The sequence below is a fragment of the Onychostoma macrolepis genome, chromosome 09 (assembly GCF_012432095.1).
Source record: "Onychostoma macrolepis isolate SWU-2019 chromosome 09, ASM1243209v1, whole genome shotgun sequence".
In the NCBI taxonomy this organism is placed as follows: domain Eukaryota; kingdom Metazoa; phylum Chordata; class Actinopteri; order Cypriniformes; family Cyprinidae; genus Onychostoma; species Onychostoma macrolepis.
The window spans coordinates 14,343,174-14,363,471 of record NC_081163.1 but is presented as its reverse complement, the minus strand read 5'-3'; the positions used below and the strand labels follow the sequence as shown (position 1 = coordinate 14,363,471).

The following is a 20,298-nucleotide window of genomic DNA, read 5'->3' as shown; positions in this document are numbered from 1 at the left end:
GCTCTTTTTTAAACGTATCTCGTATTATTTCTTGTCAATATACATATATATATATATTTTTTTTTTGTAAATAAAATTGTTAAAAAAAGGTGCCCATGTTGAAGGTAAATTATATTGACCAAGGTAATTAGCATAAATAAAAACTAGGATAAAAAACTCCTTGGTCAACCCATTACATGTTAATATATGTATATATTGCACAAATATCGCATCAGATTGGTTAGAGAGATTTCAGTACACCTTTATATAAATATTTTATTCAATATGTTGTATCTGTGTATACAACAAACACAAACTGTACAGTGCAGACAAACTCTTTGCATATATGTATGTAAAATTAGCAGAACATACCAACAGTCCATGATACACATAGCCTACGACATGCAGTTCATATATGCCACCCTCTTCCCATGCAACAGATGAAGTAACTGTCAAATCAATGTTCAAAACCAATCAACAGACAATGGAGACCTTCCTTCACCACTGAAAATCAGAAATACGGAGAAAACACAGAAATGATCAATTGTTCAGCGATTGCTCCTCATTACGATTTAACGACGTCACGCACGACTTGAATGGAACGAAACGAACACAGACGTTTGAAAGAGGAAAGAAACAAACAAACGTACTAACAAATGCACACGTACTCACCAGTCACTTACAAAAATAAATTCAACCTTCGTAAAACCAGTTCACTGGTCTGCAGGGCAGCTGTAGCCCAGCATGTAGAGCTCATTGGAGTGAGTGATTTGTTTCGTGTGGAAGTGGGACACCAGCCTCGGAACTGATTTCAAATATGAAGCTACTTTTCCTGTATAGTACAGCAATCTCATTCTAGCATTAAATTCGGCTTTGTACAGACAAATATTTAAATCTAATGTGCTTGAACATCTCCTAATATGAAACTAGCTCAAAATCCCAATAAATGAAAATATAGGTCTTCAAATGAAGTGTAGAATATATTTGTATTTAGCAGCATAGCCTCGGTCTACTTCATAACATTCTAAACGGTATTCATCATTCAAACTATGAAAACTGTTAAAGCAAGACAGGCTTCATGTCAATTCGGCTGATAATTGGCTAATTGTTAAAATCCTAAGTAGATGTGAGTAGATGACGATTTCAAACGCAAAGTGCAATGGTCTCAATCCAGAGTATGAGAGAGCCTTATATAATCATGCCCATTCAGTGTAGCCCTACGCCTCAAACTAGCTTTAGACATTTCTAGCTGTCCCATACTTTGGTCCTTAAGAAAACGCATGCAGGTGATTAGTAATAGGTACCCCGGTCTTGTACTAAATGAACAATCGAAGTGAAGGACATCATTTGGAATCTCTTCAAGTTTGAATCGAGACTATTAAAAAGTCGAGACAATTGTACTTCGTGATGAACCCTAGTCACAGTGAGGACAAAAACCGAAGAGGACTGCCATCCTCCGAGTTATTGAAATTGTTCGGCTGGATTCTCATGTGTACGGACTTTGGTAACAATCAACTTTTGTGTGTTTGTGGATCAAGTTGCTACTGAATCTGTGTTTTTGTGTGTGTGTGTGTGTGTGTGTCTGGGGCATGAGGCACCTTTAACCCAGCACAGACTGGGTACATGTTTTTGCATGCTGGGTTAGAGGTCATCACAGGCACATGATGAGCAGTACTGGACTCTGCATGCTGAGCTAGGAAAACCCCTCTCATTTCAGAATCCTAATATCTGGTAGTTAAAAATCTATTACTTTTTTTTTTTTTTTTTTTTTTGAAGATTTTTGTTTTATTTGTATACAGTGAAAACATTGTTATAGAAGCCATTTCTTGCACTGCGTCAGCGTTGCAAGAACAGAACGTAATACTAACCTTGGCCATGCCTTTGCTGAACAAAATGGGAGTGCAGCCAATAGTAATGGTGCCTACTTACATTGAGCCATTTAACCGCCCAGGCCTGAAGTAGACTGTATTTCTCTACGGCTGCCGCTCTCGTCACATTTAATGTGCTCGCCAGAACTAGCCCACAGTTCAGAGGAGTCAGCATGTCAAAGAGGGGCCTTGACCAGAGGCCTACAAGGCCTATAGATATTCCTAGAGCCCACGCTCTAAATTAAGAGCAAAGAAAAGTGGAAATTCACCTAGTTACTGGGGTTGAAACCAATTTGCACCGTACTAGATAGTGATATGTACTCTATACACCTTCCCCAGCACATGCCAGCTCCTTGTGTTGGACTGCTGCGGGCATGACTAATGCACTCGCTGGCATTTGCTGTCTAAGTATACTTGTGTCCCTTTCTAGACATTACAAGAATGAGAAGACATGAGCGCTGAACCTTGGATAATGAGTTGGATTCTTTAGGAGGCTCCATCCCCTTGAAAGACTGACGTCTCTTGACCATAAACATTGTGAAGGGACTTTGTGGAAATCCATCGTTGTGTTTGAATGACTGCACACCAAAACGCATCACACACTGCCCTGACAACAAATTTCAGAAGTAACTGACAAAAGGGAAAGATTTGGAACTTTGAGTTTCAGAGACTGGGGGACACCTAGAAAGGAGGAGACACAGGAGCGTACTTGATTTAAAAAAAAGAAAGAAAACTAGTTGTGGATTCCAGTCCATGTACGTATATCTTTACAGTATTACCCCCAGAGCGTAGCTGGTGTTACTGTGTATATAGAAAATAGATCTGAAATGAACGGTCTCTGCTGCTGCGACAGGGTTCAAGAAAAGGGTTATAACGGGTGAATGTTAGCAGGCAAAAGAACCGCCACGCAAGCGCCTGTGGTACACAATTTCATTCTCGTGGATTGTCTCGATTACAGAAAAAACATCGGCTTTATTGTATGTCAAAAGGCATTCCATATCAGTTAGGGCATTCCATGGTGAAAGTTTAGCTGGTTTATCCAGTCGCATCCTCCTACGTGCACAGCTGACCACTCTTCCGGAGCCAGTCCGTCGTCGAATTAGATCGGAACAGTCAGAGGAGTGAAGGAGGGGTGGAGGGAATGGGGAGGAGAGAGCAGAGGATGCCTGGATCTGATCCACAAACATGGAGAGTCTGACAAAAGGAGCACGGCTCTCCGGGGTTGAGCATGGCCGAGATGGGATCTGGCTATGTGGTGGGCTTGGTTTCCTTGCTGACAGGTTTGCCTCCGTTCATGACGGCCGGCTCTGTGCTTTTACTGGGAGGCACGGCAGGTTTGGGCACTGTCTCCCCCACGTCATGCAATGATGGCTCTCGGTACATAGCGACTGCAAAAGACATCAGAGAAGGCAAGAGTCAGCCAGGTAACTGCAGCCGCCCCATCTGTCTCTCTTATTGGAAATGATTTCTGGGGCTTGACTGAAATCTGTGTATAATTACGTCTAGAAAAGTTTCTCCAAACCCATTCTCATTTCCAAACCTGAAACCTGCTAAAAAGACAACATTCATTAGGGTAACTCTGACAGGACATGTGCAAGTTTGTCAAAGTGCGGGCAAGCTGTCAGCAGGGCTGCATCCTTTCCTTAGTTGTGATGGAAAGATGGTCTGATCTCTCGGAATGCATTTGACTAGGTTCACTGCTTCACGTCAGTTCAGACTTACTGTATTCTTAGTAGTGCCGCTACATTACGGGTTGCTGGCTGGTGTTGCGGTATTAGCCGAGAAAATAATGAACACACAACAGGATGAGAGACCGGTCTAAAATGTGGGCATCTGTACATGGCAATAAAGCATTGCACAGACAGAAACGGGCCACACATCATTGCAAATTACACCTCAACCCGTACATAAAGCATCAATCTCATGCTAGCCAGACACATTTTACATTGTGGCCATAAAGGAGCTGTAAGAAATATTTGAAAGGACAGGTTGTCCATCATTATGGTACGAAGGTGGGTCTTGAATATGTGGTGCAGTGAAATAATGTTTATTGAGTTGTAAATCATTATGTATTCAGATAACAGGAATATAAGGCCAAATGTTTCTGTTCGAACCCTTGGTGAAGAGCTCATTGTCAAAATAAAATGACAAAAAATCTGAAAAATATCCCTAAATCTGAAATTTTCAATTCCTGTGACCCATGCTAGCTCTGTACAGATGCTCTTCTAGCACGCATTTTAATATTTTAATTCTACAAACAAACAAAAGAGGGCATAGGGAATGATGAATTTTGATTTGTTCATTTCATAGTTGTTGCATAAAATCAGAAGACTTGTAACATAGCACACATTATATTGTATGCTACTTTTATGTTTATTTTTGGATTCACTGTAATGGAAAAGAGCAGTCTGGACATCCTGTTATGTTCCAAAATCATACAGTATCTGAAAAATATGAGGATTTTTACCCAGGATTTTACCCAGAGCATAGCCAACAACCCTTATTACTATTTTGCTGATCACAGTGTTCCTCAACTGATTTGACACATTTCTAAGGTCAATGCTTTCAAAACAATTAGACTTATTTAATTAAGCAAAACTGCATAATGCATTATTTTCAGTTAACACATTTAGCAAAGCAAATCATATAAAAACTATTCTGTTTTCTATTGATTGCATAACATATTCTGCTTATTTGCATAATGTCTTTCTTTCCATGCATTTTTTTTAAGATTAAGAGTTTTTTTCATCCACATCAACTCAAGCTCTGCATCTAAGGAAGGAATGGTGAAGATGTTCCAATTCACACCTGGCACGGATGTTGTACAGCCCCATGAGAGCACAGCACAGATGGTGATGTTGGGTCATCATTGACCAATGAAATTCCTCCCTCTTTTCTTGGTTGGAGTCAATGTAGATCTGCTCACATTATGCTGAACTCTGTCTGGCCTCTATCAAGAAACTATGATTCAGTGTCAATTAGACTGTCTCTCGTCTAATTTGAGACTGTTGTCCCCTTCCTCTCTTCTCACCTCCTCTTACATCACTTCCTCTTGCTCTTTCCTCAGCTCTTTCAATGTCCTCCTCCTCTCCTCTCCTCTCCTCATCCTACATCCTCTCCTATTCCTCTCCCATCATATGTCTTCCTCCTCCACTCTTACTCTCTCATCTTTATCTCTTCTTCCTATCCTTTCTTATATTCTTCTACCTCCTCCATCTATGTAGTTGTTTGTAATAAACGCTTTGAAAACATGAACCTTGGACTGGAGATTTTTTGTGTGTGGGTTTTCGATAAAAATGCTGTATGTTGTTATTTGTATTAACGCGATGAAAATGTACAACCTGTTTTGGAAAAGTGTTCCTTGTTTTGAAAACCTCGACCTTAGTTTGAAAAAAATGTGTAAACCATTTGAGAAAAACTGTAAAATGGCATCAAGCAAAAGCATATCTCTCAGGGACTTGTGCACTTCATTACCATTCTGCCAGTGTCACAGTGACCTGGATGTTAACCATTCTCTTGAGGCTTTCAGAGCATGCTTTACCTTCTAATGGCTTGGGCAGGAAGTGAGCAGCTGGTTTAGTTTTCTTCACCCGGTTCCCCTTCATGGCCTGGCCATCTTTATTTAAGCCAAGGAACCATGCTCTCCCCGACTCCTGCTGCCTATACAGCATGGATGAGTAGATCACATAGTAGTTTTCAAACACGGACTCTTTAAACTTGCATTCCGGCGTAAACAGTTCCTGTAAGAAAGGGAGACACAAGAAGATGGCGTCACACAAGACCTGTGGGAAATTCTGTGTGGGATTTAGGGTTCAAAAAAAGGGGTTCAATAAACATTTCACAAGAATTTCACATGAATAACTGAAATAAATTATTAAATAACTAAAATAACTACTTTATCTGTGTGACCTTATTGACCTATACAATAAAAAATACCCATTAATCATTTATTTATTATTTTAAATAATATTAATAATGTAGCAATTTAGCATTTCCATGCATTCTATTGCATCTTACAGCCCCCCTCCCGTTCCATCACAAACCTCTAAGCATTTGAAACCTCAGGATTGGGAAACACTGATTTATAACAGTTTCAAGTCAGATTAAACTCCATATTTAATTTGGCAGTGAGGGACATTTTCTATCAATCAGAAGAGCTATACAACATATTGAACAGATTGCACTTCTGTCCCTCACAGCTTTGTTTCCATTCATTCACTAAATATGGTGTCCACTCTGAATAACATTTATCATTTGTATGTTTATACAGTTAGACAGACAGTACATTGGTATTTGGAGTTTTGGTACGCTTAATTAACAGAACAGAAAGAGCAAACTTGGTAACAGAACACAGAGACTTCTTAAAATAACATTCAAATTCCTGTACATTTTCCTATTACTCTGTATGCATGGTGATACGCCTGAGGTCTAATCTGTAGGCAGACACTGCAGGTCTGTCTGCTGATACCTGAATGAGCATACAGACAAAATAATTGGCCCCAAGACAAAATGTGATATTCGCTCATGACAAATTAATCTCTACTTTCACCCTCACTCCAGGTGCCAAGCTCAGCCATGCTAAGTCTATTATTTTCTTCAAATATCCATATCCAATTGCATAATTCACACTTTGGCAAGGGCATTCCAAACTCTTCTTCACCATCTTTTCAGTACATCTGATTCCACACCTAAAAAGTAAGTCGGAGCAAATTGGGGGCATACTGTACTCCCACACTTGATTTGGCTCCACAAAATTTCATTTTGCAGTTCATTTGAAAAGTCTGGGATAATGCCAGACTGTGAATCTAGCAGGAGCAGTAAACATTATCTGTAAATATTAAATCTAAAAATAATTTCTCAAAATGAGAAGTTCAAAGGAACATGGATTTCTCTCTATGGAAACTAAAGCCGTAAATCTGATTAAAATGTCCCATATTTTCCTAAACATCTCACACTTCCTTATCCAGAACATAAGACTCCATCAGATTAATCAATCAATTAAAATAAAAATGACACAGCTGTCACATGGAGTTGTGAAACAGATCTTAAAGAATGAAGGTAATTCAAGTGCTTATATTCAGTGGTGTGGTTCTGTTTCATTTATGTTGAGACTTACGCTGAACGTCACATTGCATTATCACTAAAATAATTTAAAAACCCATTATAACTTTTAATGAATTACTAAAAACAGACTCACTATGTACAGTAGCAAACTGTATTAGCTACACATTGTGCAGCATATATATATATATATATACACACACAACCCGAATTCTGGAAATGTTGGGACGTTTTTTAAATTTGAATAAAATTAAAATTAAAAGAATTTCAAATCACATAAGCCAATATTTTAATCACAATAGAACATAGGTAACATAACAAATGTTTACACTGAGAAATTTTTACAATTTTATGGACAAAATGAGCTCATTTCAAATTTGATGCCTGCAACAGGTCTCAAAATAGTTGGAACGGGGGCATGTTTACCACGGTGTAGCATCTCCTCTTCTTTTCAAAACAGTTTGAAGACGTCTGGGCATAGAGGTTATGAGTTTCTGGAGTTTTGGTGTTGGAATTTGGTCCCATTCTTGCCTGATATAGGTTTCCAGATGCTGAAGAGTTCGTGGTCGTCTTTGACGTATTTTTCGTTTAATGATGCACCAAATGTTCTCTACAGGTGAAAGATCTGGACTGCAGGCAGGCCAATTCAGCACCTGAACTCTTCTACTACGAAGTCATGCTGTTGTAATAGCTGCAGTATGTGGTTTTGCATTGTCCTGATGAAATACACAAGGCCTTCCCTGAAATAGACGACGTCTGGAGGGGAGCATATGTTGCTCTAAAACCTTTATATACATTTCAGCATTCATAGTGCCTTCCAAAACATGCAAGCTGCCCATACCGTATGCACTTATGCACCCTCATACCATCAGAGATGCTGACTTTTGAACTGAACGCTGATAACACACTGGAAGTGCTCCCTCCTCTTTAGCCCCAGAGGGCACGGCGTCCGTGATTTACAATAAGAATGTCAAATTTGGACTTGTCTGACCATAGAACACTTTTCTACTTTGACACAGTCCATTTGGCGCTTCTGGACCATGTTCACATATGGCTTCCTTTTGCATGATAGAGTTTTAGTTTGCATCTGCAGATGGCACGACAGACTGTGTTTACCGACAGTGGTTTCTGGAAGTATTCCTGGGCCCATTTAGTAATGTCAATGAGAGAATCATGCCGATGAGTGATGCAGTGTTGTTTGAAGGCCCTAAGACCACGGGCATCCAAAAAAGGTCTTCAGCCTTGTCCCTTATGTACAGAGATTTCTCCAGTTTCTCTGAATCTTTTGATGATGTTATGCACTGTAGATGATGAGATTTGCAAAGCCTTTGCAATTTGACGTTGAGGAACATTGTTTTTAAAGTATTCCACAATCTTTTTACACACTCTTTCACAGATTGGAGAGCCTCTGCCCATCTTTGCTTCTGAGAGACTCTGCCTCTCTAAGACATCCCTTTTATAGCTAATCATGTTACAGACCTGATGTCAATTAACTTAATTAGTTGCTAGATGTTCTACCAGCTGAAACTTTTCAAAATTTCTTGCTTTTTCAGCCCTTTGTTGCCCCCGTGCCAACTTTTTTGAGACCTACAGCAGGCATCAAATTTGAAATAAGCTCATTTAGTGGATAAACGTGTAAAATTTCTCTGTTTAAACATTTGTTATGTTCTCTATGTTCTATTGTGAATAAAATATTGGCTCATGTGATTTGAAAGTCTTTTAGTTTTCATTTTATTCAAATGTAAAAAACGTCCCAACATTTCTGGAATTGGTTTTGTATATATATATATATATATATATATATATATATATACTAGTGGTGGGCATAGATTAATTTTTTTAATCTAGATTAATCTCACTGTAATCTTGGAATTAATCTAGATTAATCTAGATTAAAATGGCTCATTTGAATTCTGCCAAGTAGATCAGAATAAGTTTACTACTAGTAGTAAACAACTAGCAGTCATCAAGAATTTAATATTGATAATAACATCGAAGACATTGTATGATTATTCCTTAAAGATAAGGTTTTAATAGTTTTAGTAGTAGTAGCCTATTACGTTCTGCCCAATATAGTGAAACCGAACTTTTATTTTGACGGGTTGCCGTGAGGATAGTTTTTCTCAAATGAAACGCTCGAATGCTCATGAAGTGACTCTCAGAGCAGTTCTGGAGATGTTGTTCATGTATTTATGTCCTCATTTAGTGAGACGACAGACGTTAATATCGCCGCAAGGTTCACGCGGTCTTCTGTATGAGTAGTGAACAAACCCATGCGTCTGCGCCATACATTAACACAGAGACACACAGAAGTCATATTTAAATAGACGTTTTGCGGCTTAATATTTACAAATAGGAGTGGGAGTGTGCTCACTTGTGTGTGCGCTTACGTTTGTTTGTGTGTGTGTTTGTGTGTGTGTGTGTGTGTGTGTGTGTTTGCGAACCGGGGCGGAACTCCGCTGTGCGCGTGATACAGAGAGTGCCACCATGTAACGTAGAGACAGAAATGACTTGCCGATTTCCATTGGGAAGCTTCTTAAAAATAAATTTTCCCTGAAGCAAACCCGGCGGTTTCATAGCTGCATCCATGTTAGCACGCATACACACAGGTTCGAAGACTCGTTCTCGCCCCCTACAGTGCAATTCGGCTAGGTATACATCCGCGCTAAAATATCAAGTTGAAAGTCATCATAGCTTGCGTAGTATAGACCCAGCTCCCAAACCAACTTTGAGAATAGATTAACGGCGATATTTTTTTATCGCCCGATAAGAGTCTCACGTTAACGCAGCACGTTAACGCCGATAACGGCCCACCACTAATATATACACTGAACAAAATTATAAACACAACAGTTTTGTTTTTGCCCCCATTTTTCATGAGCTGAACTCAAAGATCTAAGACTTTTTCTATGTACACAAAAGGCCTATTTCTCTCAAATATTGTTCACAAATCTGTCTAAATCTGTGTTAGTGAGCACTTCTCCTTTGCCGAGATAATCCATCCACCTCACAGGTGTGGCATATCAAGAAGCTGATTAGACAGCATGATTATTGCACAGGTGTGCCTTAGGCTGGCCACTCTAAAATGTGCAACAGCACAATGCCACAGATATCGCAAGTTTTGAGGGAGCGTGCATTTGGCATGCTGACTGCAGGAATGTCCACCAGAGCTTTTGCCCGTGAATTGAATGTTCATTTCTCTACCATAAGCCTTCTCCAAAGGCATTTCAGAGAATTTGGCAGTACATCCAACTGGCCTCACAACCACACCAGCCCAGGACCTCCACATCCAGCATCTTCACCTCCAAGATCGTCTGAGACCAGCCACCCGGACAGCTGCTGCAACAATCGGTTTGCATAACCAAAGAATTTCTGCACAAACTGTCAGAAACCGTCTCAGGGAAGCTCATCTGCATGCTCGTCGTCCTCATTGGGGTCTCGACCTGACTGCAGTTCGTCATCGTAACGGACTTGAGTGGGCAAATGCTCACATTCGATGGTGTCTGGCACTTTGGAGAGGTGTTCTCTTCACGGATGAATCCCGGTTTTCACTGTACAGGGCAGATGGCAAACAGCGTGTATGGCGTCGTGTGGGTGAGCGGTTTGCTGATTTCAACGTTGTGGATCGAGTGGCGGTGGGGTTATGGTATGGGCAGGTGTATGTTATGGACAATGGACAATGGACAATGAACACAGGTGCATTTTATTGATGGCATTTTGAATGCACAGAGACACCGTGACGAGATCCTGAGGCCCATTGTTGTGCCATTCATCCACGACCATCACCTCATGTTGCAGCATGATAATGCACGGCCCCGTGTTGCAAGGATCTGTACACAGTTCCTGGAAGCTGAAAACATCCCAGTTCTTGCATGGCCAGCATACTCACTGGACATGTCACCCATTGAACATGTTTGGGATGCTCTGGATCGGCGTATACGACAGAGTGTTCCAGTTCCTGCCAATATCCAGCAACTTCGCACAGCCATTGAAGAGGAGTGGACCAACATTCCACAGGCCACAATTAACAACCTGATCAACTCTATGCGAAGGAGATGTGCTGCACTGCGTGAGGCAAATGGTGGTCACACCAGATACTGACTGGTTTTCGGACCCCCCCGGACCCCCCAATACAGTAAAACTGCACATTTTAGAGTGGCCATTTATTGTGGCCAGCCTAAGGCACACCTGTGCAATAATCATGCTGTCTAATCAGCATCTTGATATGCCACACCTGTGAGGTGGATGGAGTATCTCGGCAAAGGAGAAGTGCTCACTAACACAGATTTAGACAGATTTGTGAACAATATTTGAGCGAAATAGGCCTTTTGTGTACATAGAAAAAGTCTTAGATCTTTGAATTCAGCTCATGAAAAATGGGGGCAAAAACAAAACTGTTGCGTTTATAATTTTGTTCAGTGTATATATACAGTATCTCACAGAAGTGAGTACACCCCTCACATTTTTGTAAATATTTTATTATATCTTTTCATGTGACAACACTGAAGAAATGACACTTTGCTACAATGTAAAGTAGTGAGTGTACAGCTTGTATAACTGCTGTCTCCTCAAAATAACTCAACACACAGCCATTAATGTCTAAACCGCTGGCCACAAAAGTGAGTACACCCCTAAGTGAAAATGTCCTCAGTGTTGCCAGGGTAGCGGCAAGTGGGCTATTTTGAAAATACAGTCGCAGGAAAAATTACAGAGCCGTGGGTTGTGGTTTTTTGGGCTACTTTTATAATGTATCACGGCCGCCCAAGGTGTATATAGACAAATAAAAATGAAAATAGATCCTTTTACTAATGTGTATTATACTTGGAATGTATCCCTGGCAACTTAAGAACAGAGAGGCGGTTGTAACATCAAACAACGTGAGTTTCAGCCAGAGCAGCAGAAATAAACATGAAAACAGCCACTGTAGATTATATAAGATAATAAACACGATTACGATAGGATATTTGTGATTTTCTTGAGATGAACGTGTAGCCTACATCTGAAATGCTCATTTGTGCAGCGATATAAAAGGCTATAGATAGCATGTTTTAACAACAGTAAACCAAATTCCGCGTGTGATCGTAAAAGGACGTTGTTACAAACACTCAATGGTGGTTTGAAGTGAGTTCTGAGAAAAAGTGTACTATTAATCTCATAAATTGTCTTATGAAGCATGATGCTAATATTAGCTCTAATGCACCTGCAGAACAGATCCAATTCTTCTTCAAAATGCATTTTGTCATAATACTTCACGTAAGGTCGCAACAAAATGTTTTGTTTTATTTATTTAGTAATCCTTTTGATAATAGTTGGCTAAATTTATACTGAGATTGAAGCGATGTGTCTTGGTAAACATTTTATTGCCAGTATAAAGGCTGATAATGGCTGAATAATAACAAAAGAATAATGCTAAAAGAATAATAAGGATTATGTCTCATACCTGGCGGAAGTGTGAAAGGTTCTGGTTCCTTAAACTAGTTTGTCATGCATTTCTTTATTTCAACACATTTACAGGTAAATCCTAGTATTTTAAATTTGTGATTAATCATGATTAATCACAGTCCATGACTGTGATTAACGCGATTAATTTTTTAATCGATTGACAGCACTAATATATATATATATATATATATATATATATATATATATATATATATATATATATATATATATATATATATACACACAGGTGCATCTCAATAAATTAGAATGTCGTGAAAGTTAATTTTTTCTTGCAAGTTATTTCAAAAAGTGAAACGTTCATATATTTTAGATTCATTGCATGTAAAGTAAAACATTTCAAAAGTTTTTTTGTTTTAATTTTGATGATTAGAGCTTGCAGCTCATGAAAGTCGAAAATCAGTATCTCAAAATATTAGAATATTTACATTTTTCAATTAATGACCATCCCTACAGTATAAATTCCGGGTATCTCTTGTTCTCTGAAACCACAATAATGGGGAACACTGCTGACTTGGCAATGATCCAGAAGATGAACATTGACACCCTCCACAAAGAGGGTAAGTCACAGAGGGTCATTACTGAAAGGTGTGGCTGTTTACAGAGTGCTGTATCAAAGCATATTAAATGCAAAGTTGACTGAAAGGAAGAATTTGGGTAGGAAAAGGTGCACAAGCAACAGGGATGACTGCAAGCTCGAGAATACTGTCAAGCAAAGTCGATTCAAACACTTGGGAGAGCTTCACAAGGAGTGGACTGAAGCTGGAGTCAGTGCATCAAGAGTCACCACGCTCAGACATCTTCAGGAAAAGGGCTACCAAGCCACTTCTGAAACAGAAAAAACGTCAGAAGCATCTTACCTGGGCTACGGAGAAAAAGAACTTGTCTGTTGCTCAGTGGTCCAAAGTCCTCTTTTCAGATTAAAGTAAATTTTGAATTTCATTTGGAAATCAAGGTCCCAGAGTCTGGAGGAAGACTGGAGAAGCTCATAGCCCAAGTTGCTTGAAGTCCAGTGTGAAGTTTCCACAGTCAGTGATGATTTGGGCTGCCATGTCATCTGCTGGTGTTGGTCCACTGTGTTTTCTGATGTCCACAGTCAACGCAGCCATCTACCAGGAAATTTTAGAGCACTTCATGCTTCCTTCTGCTGACAAGCTTTATGGAGATGCTGATTTCATTTTCCAGCAGGATTTGGCACCTGCCCACACTGCCAAAAGCACCAAAAGTTGGTTAAATGACCATGGTGTTGGTGTGCTTGACTGGCCAGCAAACTCACCAGACCTGAACCCCATAGAGACTCTATGGGGTATTGTCAAGAGGAAAATGAGAAACAAGAGACCAAAAAATGCAGATGAGCTGAAGGCCACTGTCAAAGAAACCTGGGCTTCCATACCACCTCAGCAGTACCACAAACTGATCACCTCCATGCCACGCCTAATTGAGGCAGTAATTAAAGCAAAAGGAGCCCCTACCAAGTATTGAGTACATATACAGTAAATGAACATACTTTCCAGAAGGCCAACAATTCACTAAAAATGTTTTTTTTTTTATTGGTCTTATGAAGTATTCTAATTTGTTGAGATAGTGAATTGGTGGGTTTTTGTTAAATGTGAGCCTAAATCATCACAATTAAAAGAAGCAATGACTTAAACTACTTCAGTCTGTGTGCACTGAATTTATTTAATACACGAGTTTCACAATTTGAGTTGAATTACTGAAATAAATTAACTTTTCCACAACAATCTAATTTATTGAGATAAACCTGTATATATATACTTCATTCTGACTGATTTAAGGATTTTTAAATATTGCTGTGTACGGTCTTCTTCAAAATGACTTAATTTAGCCAGTGAAAGCCATTCATCTCCTCTGTATGACCCATTATTTGGTACCATCTGTAAACACTGTGTGTATGTTGCATTACCCTGCGAATTACTGCATTGATTAAAGCTTCCAGGCTTGCTGTCAATTCAATAACTCCACCACTTCAATAATCCTAGGAGCACTTCTCTCTATTGGTAAATAGCACCAAAACTATCATTTGTAAATCTACAAGTTCCATTAACACCTATAATTAAACTACACACTAAAGATCTCATATCTGAGTAAGACTGCAAGTCCTAAACCTATAAATATGTGTCTGTTCTAAAAGTCTCTTCTAAATGACAAATGAGGCAGATTTTATAGCAAAGCACTTCCTAAATACTTTCTAAATAATACTGATGAATATGATATTTAATATCTCCTATATTTTAAAAGGTCAGTTACTCAAAAAATTTAAACCCCTATAATATATATTAATAAAAGTTGAACACACTTTCTCCCAGTCTCTTTTTAAAAAGATATTAAGAACCAGCAATAGTTGGACAAATATTACTACAAAGGTGCTAAATTGTGCAAAATTGGAGCCCTATTGTTTTATTTTCAGCTGCGAGAAACGCATTTCCACAGAACTCCTTCCTGCCTATTATTTCTCTGTTAAATCGTTTCTTGTCAACCTCAGACAAGGTACTTGGTTAGAAAAGGAGTGAAGACAGGAACTAAGTGGCATGTTAGTCAGATGCAATGGCAGAATAAATGGGATGAAATTGCATTATGTAAGGGAGTTGAACTCGGATGTGTTTTGGAGGGCTCTCTTGCACCCTTGATTAAACACTAACAACTGACTTCATTGACTGCATGCTAACCAAGGGCCTTAAAACAAACCAGATCCTACCAACTGGTGATTTTCAGCACAGAATGCTGAAACAGCATAGAAAGGTGAAAGTTCAACTGTTGAGTCAGTTTATAAGTCGTTCTTATTACACAAAAGAGCTAAGCCGAGTTAAATTAGTTAGCAACAGTGGACACTACAAAATGTTTTAAATCACATCTGACAACTACAGCAAACTCATGTGCCACTTTAGCCTTATTCCCGCTAATGTAACTTTTCAAAGAGAGCCAAATGTCTTTTTGGTCTTAAAGGTTTTCTTTTCATCATATAATGTTAAGATTGTTCAATGAATAAATCAATATCGTTGACAAATTTACACTTTCTTAAAATATAAACTTTCACACCTTCTTCAAATTCATAACAATATAAACATTTAATTAATTCTGCCAAAACTAAGCTATTTTCTAAACATTTTCAAAAAGAAACAATGCATTTGGTGTTGTAAAGTGTGTTTTAATATGAGAGGAATCATCAAGACCACAGACAGAATTAGTCACTTCTTAATGATTCAACTTAATGACTCAAACTAAGAAAAAAAATGTTTGTTTGTACTAATGATTTTGAAGATGAGTTTCAAATTTTCTTTCATCTTAGCAACTTTGCAGCTTTTCTTTTGAAATTGATTACTGTGATGTAGAGAACATACAAAGACCCTAATTCACAAAGACGTGTCTTAAAACAAAGCCTGGCCTTCTTTGATGATACTCAGAAGTTTTGAGTGTGATAAAACTACACTAAATTGACTGACTAAAGTAAGTAAGTAAATAAATAAATAGAGAGAGATACACACTGCCTACAACAAAAACCACTAAATTCTTCTCTTGCAGGAAGAAACACAACAATAAACCACTAATGAGTGAAATTTAATTAATGATTTTCTTTCTATTAAAAATGTTCTAATAATTAAACAGACAATCACAGAGATGTGCAGTCATTTGGTTATTTTGACATCCTTCAGTAATGCAGACTCCAATTCAGATAAATCTTAAGTCTCTTCAAAACCTGTTGTTTAATTCTTGTTTTTGTCTCACTCCACCTGTTGTGTTAATCACAAGCAGAATTTAGATGCACTAAAGTGATACTGACAGCTAATTGGTTTGAAAGGTTACTGCTGATAATGATCGTTTATTTATATGGAAGGAGGCATATTTCAGCTGCATTTTTGCTGGAAACAAACAACATTCCATAATTAGCATATCCATTCTGATTGGTCAATTTACATATTAGAAGAGCAGATTCCACATGTTTATTCTCACCTATGCTAGAAATTATATAAAATATAATCTAAATATAAATACATATAAATAAATACATAAATACATAAATAAATATAAAAATATCAATATAAAAAGAAATTATTTTATAAAATATATATCTGAATTACACACACGCACAAAAAAAAACGGATTGAAGCAACCATTTTAGTTTTACGTCTATTTAGAATCCATTTTTGAGCAGGCTAAGCCTCCTTTGCTTGCTAAACTTGATTGCTGACTGCAAACGTCTCCCATGGGTCGGCACAAAGAGAGCCGGCGGTCAATACAATGAAAGCTTTATTTAATTTTGCATCCTAGTCAACAAATTAGACAGGTGATATGTGTCACACTGTCCAACTTTGATCTCTGGCAGCAAACACTATGAGGAAGAGGCAATCCATGCTTTTAACCGCCTTCTGCCTGATGCTCTTTTCTTGACAGCTCTTCCTTTTCACAGCCTGCTATTAAAACAGCACATACCTTTCTATCGTGTAGCCATGGTAACGCTTGAAAGGCTCCTGCCTAGCAATTAAGTTTTTTTCCCCTCTTTCCTTTTTATTTTGTCGAAGAGAGACATCAGTATTTTTAGTATTAGAATATGCATATACATTGGGTCTTTTGTTCGTGTTTCAAGAGTCACTGTGTGAAACAATGCAACATGGGAAGGTTTGATGATCTCAGTAGGAGCATGTTGAGAAGTTAATTAATATGAAATAATTAGAGGACTGTAAGTAAAAATTTAAATATAGCTCCTCTGGCATTTCACCAGGCTATCGTGGAAAAACCAATCTCCTACGAATGTAAACGAATGCTTCAAAAATTCTCCAAATATGCATCTAAAAACTGATGAAATGACTGAAGACGTTAAGCTGAAGAAAATGAGATGAAAAGGGGTAGAAAAAGCAGCTTGGAAGGAAATCGATCTACTGCACCTGCGATTCACCCCTTACTTTCATTCTGCTTTGAATGTGTGGCCGTAATTGACCTTGGCCAGTGCCAGAAAGGGCAGTTTACTTCAGACACAGATAATCAACCCATCCCTCTCCGAGAGCAGACGGAGACACACGGGGGATGGGGGAAAGAGAGGGAGAGCGAAGGAGTGAAAAGACAGAAGTGAGAGAAAAGAAAGGTTAAGGAATACAAAAAAAATAGACAGGGGGAGACAGAGCCCGAGAAAGCTTGCGAGACGTGTAAAAACGTGTCAGGCCGGCTCCCTCGTGCTGGCCTGCCAAACCGTTTCTCATGAACAGGGAAAAATTGGAAATTGTTTAATATTAACGTTTGAATCAAGTCTATTAATCTTGAAAAGACTTGAGCTTCCCTCACATCTCTGCTCATGTTGAAACATCAAAAGAGAGCCACATAATATGAGCTTCACTGAATTTCCTCAACCAACCAAACAACAGAAAGGATGCTGTTAAATATGGATGGTCCATAAATATGTATTGTATCGGCAGGCTCTGATGAGCCTCTTGGCAACATGTGACATGGGTGTCTTTTCACTCAACACGAGGAATGATAGGGTAGGGCCGCGAGAGGCTTTTGGATGGTTTTGTGCTCATGTAATCCATCTAAAATGCAGTGCAAACAAAAGGAGGCATATCGGATAAACTTGCTTGTCCCTGTTAAAATTTGAAATGAGGGTGGAGCTTCAAGCGCAGCGCTTTGTGTGTTATGGTTCACTCTCTTCGGTGGCAGACGAGTGAATTCACACCATTAATTTCTGCCTCAATAATATTCATATTTGCATATTATTCTACTTTCGCCAGCTCTTTGGCATGATATCAAGCCTGGGGAAGCGTACGAAATGCTACAATGATACTTGTTGTCAGTCATCCAGTGACTTACAGTGCCGAACATGCCATAGATTACCAATTCAAACACATATTTTTTTAAGTGCTACTATTAATCCTTCCTCTCTGTCGTTCATCTCTTTGTTGATTATGGAGTGATTTTTTTCGATGATGAATAGCTAAGAGCCCATTGCCTTTTGAAGAGCAGTCTAACCACAAGCACTTAAAACTCTCCGTTCAGCCTCCCTGAAGAGAGTGACCTTTCGGCTGTGTGGTAGATTTTTAACACCAGCTCTATGAAAGGCAATGTCCCTAGATTCTGAGTGCACTTTAAGTGTCCCTGCTTCAGCTCTCTTGTGTGTTTACTCAGAAACTGGGGAGAAAAAAAAAATCACATGAAGCCTCACAACAAATTCGGTTAATACTGTAGGTTCTAAATCTTGAATCAAGCCTCATTTCTACGCAAACCAGATGAGAGGATCATGAATCCAAAATCAACTACAGTATTGGTAAAAACTAATTATTTCCCTGTTGAGGATATCTCAGTGTCTGCAGTATTTATGCTGCTCTTGTCTGAGTGTTACATCATGCATAAAGCTCTCAGGACAGAGAGACACTAGGATTGAATGGCAGGTTGTGGTCCAGTTCACACTGGCACAAGCTGCTACTGAGGGCTGAGAAGGATGCCCTTACTGTAGCAGGGTCATTCTCTGAAAACAGCGCCATTTGAGTACTATGTGTGTCCCTGTGACTTACTACTGACAAATTTAACAGTATACTAAACTTGGTCACATTATTTGATCAACTGAACTCAAACCGGAACAGAAGAATAGAACAATTTTATTTTTAAATGTATGTTTTCATTAGAATATCAGCCAGTTGGCATGTCTCCATTCTCAACATGCTCAATTTCCTCCTACTGATAACGGTTCAAACAGATGCAAGTTTCTCTTACAGTCTTTATCAGTATTACAATTTGTTTACTTGTATTGGCCTGCTATAGGGCATTCAATAAATCAGAACTGACAGTAAAAACATTTAATGTAAACTGTTTAAAAAAATATTTTAAATAAATTATGTTCTTTAAAAATAAATATTTTTTTCTACAAAACTACTACACAGCACAACCGTTTTAATAAGTTAATAACTGTGATAAGAAGTTATTCTGTTTCTTGAGAACCAAATCAGCATATTACTGTATTTCTCAAGGATCACGTGACACTGAAGTAATGGCTGCTGTAAAATTCATCTTTGCGATCACAAGAATAAATTACATTTTGAAATATGTTAAAATAGAAGACAGGTGTTTTAAATGAGATTTTCTGTTTTCATCAAATTGCAGCCTTAGGGCGTGTTCACACTTGGCGTCCTCTTGACAAGAGCACTTTTTTAGTAAAATAAAAAGCTGACAGCGTTTTGGTTACAAATAGCAGCCGCGGGGCGTATTTTGTTGCTATAACAACAGCTGCAACAGTAGCCTAGCACTGTGTGCTGCAGAAATGTTGAGAAAAAGTAAAAGGTTGGCTCTTGCATTGTCTTTCGAAGTTAACGCGGAGGGTTTAACGATGTTTGTGGGTGCGCGATTATACAGGGAAGGAAACAGTGTGTTGCTTACAACAATTTGGTCCAGGAGCTCCGGTTGGATGATGCACGGTTTGTGGCATATTTTAGATTAGATAAAGTATTGTGCTAATATCATACAACTCCTTGTGCTCCGAAACTAGTACGATCTATCTCCTTTTTTCTTGTTGTTTTTGTTGTTATGGAAACGACTCACCACTTGCTTGTCATTGGTCAGTTGTCAAAAAGGCACTTGATGTAGGCCGTTTTTTTCAGAAAAGTTAAAAAAAATTCAGCGCTCAGGACTTTTTTGAAAATACGATTTACTCCATAGGATTATAATGTAAAACAGACGCTGGCAGCTTCAAAAGACACCAAGTGTGAACATAGCCTTAGTGAGCACAAGAGACTCTTTCAAAAACATTTTAAAAAAATGTATTAACCTTGAACTTGAATGGTAGTGTAATTGTACAAAAACGTCATAATCATAAAAATAAATAAATAAAACCTTATGTTCTGGCCACTAAACTTATTACTGTTGGAAACACATTGCCCTGTGGTGGTACCTCAATGTCTATGGCTGTTACATTCTGAGGTGAGAAAATATT

At 38.6% G+C, this 20,298-nt stretch overlaps 1 protein-coding gene across 6 annotated transcripts in view; it reads right to left on the bottom strand.

Annotated features, from left to right (window-relative positions):
• Window positions 1-237: 237 nt before the first annotated feature.
• fgf14 (fibroblast growth factor 14) overlaps window positions 238-20,298 on the bottom strand; it is a 137,881-nt gene continuing 117,820 nt past the window's right edge. For 4 of the 6 annotated variants that reach the window (XM_058787711.1, XM_058787713.1, XM_058787712.1 and 1 more), the window contains exons 4-5: window positions 5,389-5,587; window positions 238-3,235 (exon numbers count right to left, since the gene is read on the bottom strand). In XM_058787711.1, the coding sequence (XP_058643694.1) occupies window positions 3,096-3,235; window positions 5,389-5,587 (339 nt within the window). In that variant the 3' untranslated portion in view covers window positions 238-3,095. The other 2 variants (XM_058787710.1, XM_058787709.1) reach the window with 2 other exon arrangements.